At 41.6% G+C, this 11,650-nt stretch overlaps 1 protein-coding gene across 1 annotated transcript; it reads left to right on the plus strand.

The window, feature by feature from the left end:
* Nucleotides 1-3,930: 3,930 nt before the first annotated feature.
* Nucleotides 3,931-10,227, plus strand: LOC118790665 (ependymin-1-like). Its single transcript, XM_036547657.1, has 5 exons — nucleotides 3,931-3,936; nucleotides 7,776-7,910; nucleotides 8,851-9,052; nucleotides 9,808-9,895; nucleotides 10,206-10,227. The coding sequence occupies exons 1-5, from the start codon at nucleotides 3,931-3,933 to the stop codon at nucleotides 10,225-10,227; spliced, it is 453 nt and encodes a 150-aa protein (XP_036403550.1).
* The last annotated feature ends 1,423 nt before the right edge of the window (nucleotides 10,228-11,650 follow it).

Consider the following 11,650-nt stretch of genomic DNA (forward strand, 5'->3'; position numbering starts at 1 on the left):
ACAGAAACGTTCCCAGGAGATCCTCACACCAGCCTCTGAAGCGCTGTCAGCAGAGTACAATCGGTGCTGGCCTCGTTAATGAAGCCAGAGGTCAGAACCTCGTTTGTGAAGCTGGAGTCAGCTGTCACGGGTGCATGGCCAGTTCAGCATCACCGACAGATGCACCCCCCTTCTCTGCACCCCAGCTGCTCAGCTGTATCCCTCCATTTTAGTTCTCCATCCTGTGTTTGGAACTTCAGGGATACTGCACACTATCAAGCTTGTTCATAGGGGTTTTCCATACCTACAACTATATAGATAATATATATATATATATATATATGACAGAACTGCAAAAAAGAAAACTTTATATGTTTTTGGAGTTCTGTCAGGCTCAGTTAATGTATCATGATTTTGTCTTGCTGTTGATACATTCTAGCTGGCAAGTCTGATGTAGGGCTTCCTATGTCTTCTCTGACTTTTGTGTGAGCTGTTTTTGATAGATCTGATTTGGTAGATTTGAAAGATCAGCCTCATACCGTCAACTGGATCTGTTTCATGTTATTTCATATTTCCCAAAAAAAAAAAAAAAAAAAAACTCATGTCAGTGTTGTTCTCGGTGCTCTTGGTGTCGTGGGTTTTTGAGGACCATGGAACATTCATAGAACTGAACAAATGGATGCTGCCTAGCTCATTGTTTGGCCGTTGCTGGAGTCATTCCAGCTGCTCAAAAGCAAGAGCAGCTCTACGTTCTTCCACGACCTCAGCATGTTCGCTCGCTCACGCGTTCAGGAAGGGACGACTCTTCGTCCACAAGGTGACATCGTTATTCACAAACAAGGTAAGCCCTCAGCGAAACCAGCAAACACCACCTTGTGAATTGTCACCTGCTGCAGGACACAGACCGCGGGCACTCTCGTTCATCATGTTACCATGGTGACAGCTGGCTTGGGGGAAGATGCATGTAGAACATGTGACTGCAGCTCCGTAACACTCCCGGAGTTCCATGCGTGTGTCTCAGTCCTGCTCTGTCCCAGGTATGTGTCTCAGAGCTCTTATATTTCAGTTGTGTGTCCCAGTGCTATTATGTTCCAGGTGAGTGTCTGACTCTGTGCTTATGTTCCAGGTGTGTTTCTCGCCTCCTGTTGTGTTCCAGGTGCTGTTTCATTCCAGGTGACATCCCATTTTTGGTGTGTTACAGCTGTATTTAGCTATTTAGTGATTTGAATTAATAAGGTTACAGAATATCAAATATTTTGGTATGGCCATGTTTTTCAATTGCTAGTGTAAGAGCAAATTATTTTGCATGATCTTCTGTGTAAGTTCACCATAGTGTGCATTTTCAAATCCATTTCTGTGTGTCTGCACATCACATATGTACACTTTATATATTTAGCTATTTCAGAGATCAAAATGGGTACAAAACATCCTTCTGCATAGGTATATTTTGTACATTACACATGTAAGCATGTTTAATATATTTTCGGTCATTTTGAAAAAAAATCCACTGAATTTTATGCGTGTAAACAGCTTCTGAGGTTTAGTGTGATGCGGAGAAAAGAAAAGACACGATCTTGCAAGAGACGGGCTGCGATGGCTGAAACAGCGCCATCTGCAGGAATTAAGAGTTTCTCATCCTTACCACTCACTAAACTGTAAAATATTTTCCATTTAAAAATTTCACTGACACAAAAGAAAAGACCAACACCATGTCCAAATAATAATATCCAACAATGTATTTGGGTCTGATTAATTTATCATTATATTATGCAATCATAATGTATTTTATAAATTTACCTGTTCCTTTCCAGAAGTAGACAGCGCTCACCTGTTATAAATAAGTTTAGAATAGGCACTGCTGAAGGAACGCTGTTTTCTCGATGAACGCTCATTAGTAATTAATCAGGGTTGAGTAGTGTTTACTGTAGGACTGAATACCATAGAACAATTAAATAATTCTAGCAATGACACTGACATCACAAAGTGAATACTCAGACCATTAATAAATATTAATGCTCTACTAATGTTTTGTTTAATGGTGAATTAATGAAACCTTATTATGAAGTGCAATATTGTCACTCAGGACACCCAGCACAGGGTCTCCACTTGCCTCAAAACCCCATGCAAATATCTCAGTCCTAGACAGTTATGGAAAAAGGCAGTGAAATTGGACAAATGCCCCACTGCCCTTAAAAAAACTTTTCTCACTATCTCCCTAGCTTGATGTCATTCACCATCACATGTAGCATGTTCAGTGAGATGGCACTGAAAAAAACTCACTAGCTCCTCCTTTACCCATTACCAGATGTCAGGGTTGATGAGGGTTGACTGCCAGAAAACTGTAATTTCTTGGGATGAATATTTGGGTTGGCCATCTTGTGTTTTCCTGACCAGTTGCACTCTGGCATTGCCCTCTCAGGGTTCTCTGTTTCAGACCCCTTGTGACCAAACCTCCCTGAGATCACCACACAAGGTTTTGCTGCTTGTGAGAGGATGCAATCCAGTGGATTTGGGCAGGTGATCACTGATAATAGGCATAGCAACAACATAGCAAATAATGTAGCTACCATATCTACTTAAAACCAATTTGGCCACCATTAAATGAGGAACAATATTCATTCCTGATTGACATCAAATATCCAAAAACCCAGGATAGCCCTCAAAATGCATATAACACCAACAGCTGCGTACATGAGCAGTGTGAAGGTATTCATTCATTCACTGACTCGTGACCTCACTACCAAACTGCAACACTCAGATGTCCTCACTCAGCTGATTGGTTACCAATTCAGCTCAGATCTCCTCACTGTCAGCTGATTGGTTATCAATTCAACAGCTGGTACATGACTGCCCCCTGCTGTGCATTGATAGGAATTTAGCATAAAGTACACTTGTAAGGGGCCACGGAGCTCTATGCAGACAGTCGAGTGATTTGTAAATGTAGTGTGTTCAGGGCTGTTGATTCTTGCCTTGGCCTTCTCATGCATTCAGAGTTTTGGATCCTCATGTCTCACAGGTCCTTGGGGTTTTAGGGCGGTATGGGTGATCTGATTCTTGTGTCCTTGACACTGAAGACGAGTGTAGCAGGGTGTTAACATGCTGACAGAAGTATTGAAGGTGCACTTTAAAGCGTGTAGGAGAAACGCAGGCCCGGGCTGCTTAAATGAGCAGTTTGCTCCCGGGGAGGCCATAAATACCGGCCACCGGATGAGATTGTGTGGAGGAGGACGTTCTCAACGGGACTGCCGACTCTGCGCTACGCTGACCTCAGGCGAACGCGCCCCCCCCACCCTGCCGTGTGATCTCCAAATGGCTTGCGAATATCCTCCTGTCTTATTCTAATTGAGATTAACGACTCTATTGGTCAGATGCATCTGTGGAGATTTATGTTGTCTCTGCTTGCGGTTGTGGTCATTCCCTTGTGTCCATAAATTCTGCTTGAAATTCACAATCTCTCGGTAGGTTCCTTCTGTGGGACTGCCGCTTGGATCTGTGTGTGAAACACAGGGAAATATCTCGCAAAAAGTTAGTGTGTGACTGTGCGGCTGCTGTGATACTCAGCTGTGCAATGCTGCGGTACTCAGCTGTGCGATGCTGTGATAATCAGCTGTGCTGTGCTGTGCTGTCTGTGCTGTGCTGTGGTACTCAGCTGTGCTGTCTGTGCTGTGCTGTGGTACTCAGCTGTGCTGTGCTGTGCTGTGGTACTCAGCTGTGCTGTGCTGTGGTACTCAGTTGTGCTGTGCTGTGCTGTGATAATCAGCTGTGTTGTGTTGAGCTGTGCTGTGCTGTGGTACTCAGCTGTGCTGTGCTGTGGTACTCAGCTGTGCTGTGCTGTGGTACTCAACTGTGCTGTGCTGTGCTGTGGTACTCGCAGAGAACCACAGCACAGCACAGATAACAAACTTGAATGGAAAAGCAAGGAAGAAAAAACAAGACTGGCCTTTTTAGCCCATGGAGGTAAAATGCCATTATTGGGGAAAAACTCAATGGGTGAGTGAGCGTGGGAAAGCGCAGGCTCCTCTCTACGGCCCTGCCTCCTCTGGCTGCTTTCAGTAAATGGAAAATGCTGCTTGTAGCCACTAGATAGCGATGTTTTTCTCTTTTTTTCCTCTCTCTCTCTCTCTCTCTCTCTCTCTCTCTCTCTCTGAGCTCATTTCTGGCATCGGGATGGGATGCAGGTGTTACCCACAGTCATTCTTTAACTCCGCCCCCTGCTGAAGATGTTTTAATTGCCGCGCGCTGCAGGATGAGTCATGGCACAGACGGCCTTTGCTCACCTGAGCGGCCATTGCCGGGTCACATGGACAGGCCCAGTGAGACAGCAGGTGCCTTCTCTGTGTTACACACGTGCTCTGTTATGCCTCCCATCCACCAGCTGTTAGCGCTCCCACATGTGTTTCATTCTGGAATAATAATAAGTCCGTTCAGCCAAATCAGGTTCAACCGGAAAGCATCAGTGAAGCATTTCATTTAAAGAATGGCTCATAGTCATGCTCAACTTGTCTCTAGTTTTTTTTTTTCATGCAGCTATATAAAATGCTTATAATATAGAGGGCCAAATGTAACACAAAACACAATTATTTATTACACACATATTTTCTAATATGAAACTTAAACACCCTCATTTAAATGTCAAATTTAAATACGACCAGTCGCATCCCTTACTTAGCATTTTTAAGTCAAAGTTAAACGAGACCGTGTGCTCACGTGTGATGCACAATACATAACAAACACAGTACAAACACACAGCATGTACACGCATAAACAAACACACATTCCCCCACACATATGTGCAACCTCAGTGGAGGTCTGTCCTAGGCAACAGGGGTAGGAGCGTCCTCCTTAATTATTTCTAAATACATCATATCGGTTTGTAAAAAAAAAAAAAAATGCATGAATTTCACGAAACCTTAAAACAGTTACCTCAACACCCCCACCTAGTGGCATTATGAAGCAAGTACATTGAGGAGGAGTACGGGTGGCGGTCCTCCCCTGTGTTTTGCCTCGAAAAACTGTTTGCCACGAGCTGCAATGCTCATTGAGCAGCATCATATACGACATTTGTTCCTTTAATTGTTTTCATACACGTAAATCATGACCAGGTCTTTATTTAATATTGTAAAGTAGCTATGAAGTAAAGCTTGCCACTTCTCTACTCCACTCTAAAGTTAATAGAGGTTCACAATATTTTCAACCAACTGCAACACAACAGCAGTCTTTCAGACATTACTGCTAGCTCACAGGACTTTCTTTGAATGACATTACCACCATACTAATTCCCCTGGAGACAGAAAATAAGACTTGGGCGGTTTATGAAAGCCAACACAAAAGGGAAACGACACCTATGACCGACTCCTAGAACGTCAAAAGCTTAGGACAGGACTGTGATGTGAAAAAAGATGTCCCCTTTTGGCCCTTTCCATTTGCAGCATACAAGGTACATTTCAGTGAAATTTTGTGAAATACGATATAGTATAAAATATACTTAATATTTATGATGTGTGCTGTGTAAATTGTAAGATATTCTATGCACTATTTTAAACTGCAAATTACAATTTTGAGCAAACAGTGCCTGCCATTTAGAAGTAATAGTCTGTAGAGTTTGAAAGAGTCTGAAGGAATGTACTCTTGTATTTCAAACCAGGGCATAAAAGTAACACCATTAAAAACTTCAGAGATTTCCAAATATCTTAAAATGATGACAACTCCAGTAACCCTGATAGTAATTTAAGAGAAATAATTGTTCACCTCCTCATTGTCTGATGTGTCAATTTATTTCACACAAAATGCTTGTAATATCCGCACAGCCAGAGATGATGGTGTGCATGTTTCTTTTTTTTTTTTTCTTTCTGTCTTTTTTTTTTTTTGGGTGAGTGGGGGGGGGGGGGGGGGACACAGAGAGACTTTCCATCTGTTGTAGTAACCTTGCAAACATGTTTTAGGAAACTGATATCGAATCTGTGAGGTGTGTGAGAGAGGAAGCAGGTGTGTCTCTCTCTCTCTCACACACACACATACTACTATGCAAAATGTATGGTTAAAATTGTGTTTACAGTAATAAAGTATACTTGCATGTTCATGTTTTGATCATTGCTAAGCTCTAAATTTTGTTAAGAATAATGAAGTGTGCTTTTAGCAATGATGTTTTTCTTAACTGTTCTTTGCTTTCAGTTCTTTTTCAATTTGAGGTCTATTCCCTTTTTTATTCATATTTTTAGTTGTTCATGCCCCTGTGATGTTATTGAATGTATCCTGCTATTTTAGCCTTAGTTATTCTGGGTAAGAGCATCTGCCATATAAAACAATGAGATTACATATTAGCTCTTATACAAGCACCAGACACATGTGCAAATTTGAGTATTGACACATGGACAAATTTCCATTGATTGCACAAGTTATGTAAATGTCCTGGAGACAGTCTGTATACAGCAGTGAAATATTAAGAAATGGAGAGTGAGTGTATCAGTGTCAGCACTCAGTAGTCCAAGTATCTGTATTTGCCAAGTTAAAATTGTAAATATAATTTCCACAATCACAACAACACAATGATAGAGTGCTAATTCAGCACTGTGACACATGTTGATGTTTTATTGGCAGGCACAATGAGACAAACACCTTCAGCTGTGGCCAGACATCCATGAATGAAATGCTCACACACACAAACATACACACACACACGCAGACGCAAAAAATCACCTGTTAGTGAATCACATCCCAGAAAGCAGAAACAATGAAATGGGATGTGCAGAATCAATTCTGGATGGGGTAACTGAGTTGAACGTAGTCATAGCATACTTAACAAGATCTGAGGTAAACTATATTATTAGCATTCTATGTTCTAGATTTAACAGATATTTTGCATCTTTTCCTACTAATTGTGGGTCAATAAAAATAATTGAACAGGCCAACAGCTACTGCTTTATGGTAATATTGGCATGGCTTTAACAAGCAAGAACAACAAATGCTGCTTTGGGTAAGAAAGTGTTATTCTTCAAGGCCTGGGTCAAGGCCAAATATTCTTATCTTTAACAGTAAAAAAAAAAAAAAAAAAAAAAAAACTTGGGTCTTTTTCTAAAATTTTCATCAGCCCAGAGCTTCAAAGTATATAAGCACTGGTCACAACTGAAGGTCTACCACACCACTATTAGGTTCCTGAGGGGCAGTTCTGACTCTGGCTGACACCATGCAGGTTCTCTCCGTAGCTTTCGTCTGTCTGTGCCTGGCCGTGACCACCTGGGCTCAGAGACCTAAACCTTGCAGTAAGAGAGAGAGAATGGAAATGATTTTCAATGTGTTTCTTGAACAGTTGAAGTTAGTTGAAGGAATGTGCATTTCAGGATATCCACAAGCAGTGTTAAATTCGATTCTTGATCGCTAACGTAATATTTCAGTGATTTAAGTATGTCTGGGCAATTTTTTCAGCGTTTATGTGTGACTATAGAAAATATGTGTGTTGCACAAATTAGAGTTGAACTACACTGCAAGTTGTAGTTCAACTCGATATTTTATGAATATCGAAAAATGTATCACCTGTACGTAGTGAATCTTTTTTCCTAACGAAACTTTCAGTGTCACCACCGCTGCTTGTTGGGGACTTCAGTATGGTGAGTTTCTACGTGTTTTCCAACACAGTACATAAATTCACTGTGTAATATCTTTCTGTCATCAACGGCAATCTGTTTCATTATATCAGTAGAGGGCCGTCATATACTGTGAGGAAACATGTGTTTTCAGTTTTCAGTAATAGTGGTGTGCATTTGGACACGCCGGGTGATAATGTTCACTCTCTCTTGCAGGCTGGTCCTAACGGGACGGTGGCTTCGGTCGGGAAATACAGCTACGATGCTTACGGGAGGAGGATCAGATTCAGCTGGTTTGGATACGATCAAAGTGGGACGTACAGCAAGGACGTCCTGATGCTGTTTAACGAGGTAACACAAACTGCGCGGTTTATACTGAAATTCTAATATTTATCCGCTGATCATTTGTATTTCCCTTTTAAGGCAGTTGCACGGTTAAAACGCAGTAGGTCTTTTTTAATTAATCCAAACTCATTTCAATCTGTATTTTTAATATATCTTTGTAGGAGTTGCGCTGTTTGAAGTTGTTGAAGTTTGCTGTTTGAAGTTTGAAGGTGTATCGTATTAGTTGCCCTATACGCTGTAGTTGTACAAATCAGATAGTACACTACTGTGTCCTCAAACAGACCTTGCTCTCAGCTGAGAACTACTGTCTCATTGTGGAACTGTACACATCCTGTCCCCGTACTGTCGCTATACTTACTGTATGCACTTTTGTTCGTCGCTTTGGATAAAAGCGTCTGCTAAATAAATAAATAAACAGATTTTACTTATCTATCTTATAAAGATTTGTGTAACTGAACCCTCTACAAAAATATGCGCGTATAGAAATGTTTTTAAACGTAATGGAATAACCCAGGTCATACTGAACCTGTGAGGGGGCAGGGCTCGTTTGCTGGTTCGAGTCCCCGCTGCTGTAGCGTTGCTTCTTTTCCCTTGAGCAAGGTAGTTAACCCCCAATTTGCCTCAGTAAAACATCCAGCATTATAAAAGGATAACATCTAACATCTATAACCTATGTAAACCGCTCTGGATAAGAGCGTCTGCTAAATGACAACAATGTAACGTAATATATGACAATTATGACCGCACCGACACGGCTCCGCTCCTCTGCACCACACGAAAAATTATTCAGAACTGTGGCATGTACACACACACACACACACACACACACACACACACACACGCACACACACGCACACACACACACGTTAATACAGACAATGACACATACTAAATCTGTCTGTGTAATTTCAAGTTAAACACTTCTCCCTTCTTCTGTTTTCCTGAGGGTGTCTCATATGAAATCAACTGGCTTACCTTCACCTGTACCAAGAGGGCACTGAAGACTCCCTTCCACCCCATGGAAGTCCCTAAGGATGCTGCTCTGATGGGCCAGGTGGTGGTGGGAAGCTCCTCTGGGTACGGGCAGGGTGTACTGGTCAATACCTGGATTGCAGAGGACCCAGAGACACAAAGTAAGGGCGATGGGGGTGGCAGTGTAGCACAGTGGTTACGGAGCAGGACTTGTAACTGAAAGGTTGCCAGTTTAATTCCCTGCTGTGCCGCTGCTGCTGTACCCTTGAGCAAGGTATCCACAATTGCCTCAGCAATATCCAGCTGTATAAATAAATAACATTGTTTTAAAAAAAAAAAAAAACTGTAACCAATGTAAGTCAATCTGGATAAGAGTGTCTGTTAAATGCCAGTAATGTAAATGTAATGACATGGGAGTATTTATTTGAGGGTGAGGTGATGGAAATATTCCACAAACCTGCTGTCATGTCAGCTCCATGAAGCCTTTGTCCTAGGAAACATTTCAATTTTTACATAATCAAAAGCATGTGTAGGCTGACTGCAAGCATACCTGTCACGCTACCTGAGTGGGGTGCTATGAAATTGAGTCTGGTCTGACACGCCATACAAGTCCTCGTATCAGAGAGTCAATTGTAGTGTACATCATCACTCCAGGGGATAGCTATGATTTTTACTGGCAGTAATACCCAGCTTATTGTTTCCTTACTGGCGTGAGCCAAGGTGTTTATGTATAGATCTTAATTCCAAGGCTTACAAAGTCACGTACTGGTTCTATTACTGTCCCCTTCTTCTAATTGCGCTGCTTCTCTCTGTGGTGGGACTTCTCATCTGCACGCAAAGCTCCGATTCTCACGATGACTAAATTTTTGTTGTTATGGCTACAATGGAGCTGTGTTTCAGGCTTAGGTTTGTCTGTCTTCTGCTCCTGCAGCCAAGTACATGACCACCTTCACCGAGATCGCCTGTGTGCCCATGACTACCATGTACTACACCGCCGAGACAGGATGGATGGCTCTTAGGTACGTCAAGGTGTGCGTTTATGAGACAGTAGCAAGAAGCGCAGGAATGTGTGTGTGTTTGTGTGTGTCCCCCTTCACTGTAGCTGCTGATTATTTTTGATCAGTGAACCCCTTCAGCGTGTGCGTGCATGTTTTTTTTTTTTTTTTTAAAGAGCTATGACTGTGATTTTCAGGACATCTATGGTGCCTGTGTGCATTAGTACTTCACAGAAGGCTCATACACTCTCCTCTCCTCTCATCAGCATGTTCAACCATCTGATTGGGGTTGCGGACCCTCATGATTTTTTCCCCAATCCGATCTGTGACTTAGCCCAGCTGGAGGGAACGACTGATTTCTTTGGAGCCTTGCTTTGAAGAGAAAGCCAGTGGGAGAGAATCCAACCGAATCTTCACTGATAGGGTTCACGTTTGGTTTGCCATTGTTTTGTTGTTAAATATCACGAACTGCATTGGCTGCCTGTCCAAACTTACACTGGTCTTTGATTCCAATGCAAAATATAAAACTACAAAAATGGCCTCAATTCAATATAACTATAATATACTGCAGTTTGTACTTAACTTTGAGTTACAAATGTTAAGTGTTACCTAGGCAGTCCCAAAGGTAAGTATAAAATGTGCATAGAATAAAGATCTACATTACTGTAGAATAAACAAGGATTGTGATTACCTGAAGAAGTGGGGAAGGTGTATTTTCTCCTTTAGCATTTGTAGGAGAATTTCTTCAATTCTTGTACGCATACATAGCAGGAAATGTATGTTTCTCCTTTGTGAAAAAATATATATCATAAAGAAAAGCAAAGTTCTAAGTAGTCGTGAAATTCATTTAATCGTTTGAGATCCATCCTCTGGTTTTAACCAGAAATCCACTTGACTGACATGCGCACAGCATTCCACAATACACAGCAAGAGCAGGGGGTGTCTGCAGCTGCCAATCATTGGCGCAGGTGTGGCTGGAAAGGAGTCCCTCTAAAATTTGCAGAAGTCACCGTCAGACATAGCCAATGTCACAATTACAAGAGTCACGCTCGAATTGAAACCAAACAAGTCATGAGATGTCTACACACTGATTTTGGAAAACCTGGAGAGAAGTAACAGTAGAGCCAGTGTGACCAGTTGCTGTTTTCAGCTGAAGGGAAAAAAATTTCTCCACCACTGATAACTTCATGTATTGTACTAGACACACCCATTTTCTCTAGGTTGTGTGCCATTCCCTGAATTAAATATATGCTCTGTTATTTTGTGGCAGAGTGAAATCGCAGAAGAGACTTCTGTTATAAAAAGATTTGATAAGTCCTAGATAAACAAGAAGGATTATGGGTATTGTTCTTGTGTGTATACTGCATGGTAATTTGTAGAGCATTATTTTCTGCCTCTTGTGAGGTCACTGTCACATGTTCAGTTAATATTCTGCTGTAAATTGTAAACAAAGGTATGGAGTTATCACACATTGACATTGTTCACTAATCTACAGAGTACGTTTGAGCTTGGACTGTAAAAACCAAGGTCACCCCTTGAACATAACATAGCAGAAGAAATGATTCAACCTGGATGGATTCCAGCTGAGCTGGTTGAGCAAGTTCAGAGAGTAGCACCTGACACACAAGTTATGTAGAGTCCAAAAAAAATAGATTTTGACTGTCCTCCAAGGCTCAGAGCTGAAATGTATGTAAAGAATAATTATCGTATGTATTATGTTTATCTAATGTGTGGTGCATTTTTTTACAGTTGTAATTGTCACAGAGCTGCACAGAGTGC

Source organism: Megalops cyprinoides, chromosome 16 (genome assembly GCF_013368585.1).
Source record: "Megalops cyprinoides isolate fMegCyp1 chromosome 16, fMegCyp1.pri, whole genome shotgun sequence".
Taxonomy (NCBI): Eukaryota; Metazoa; Chordata; class Actinopteri; order Elopiformes; family Megalopidae; genus Megalops; species Megalops cyprinoides.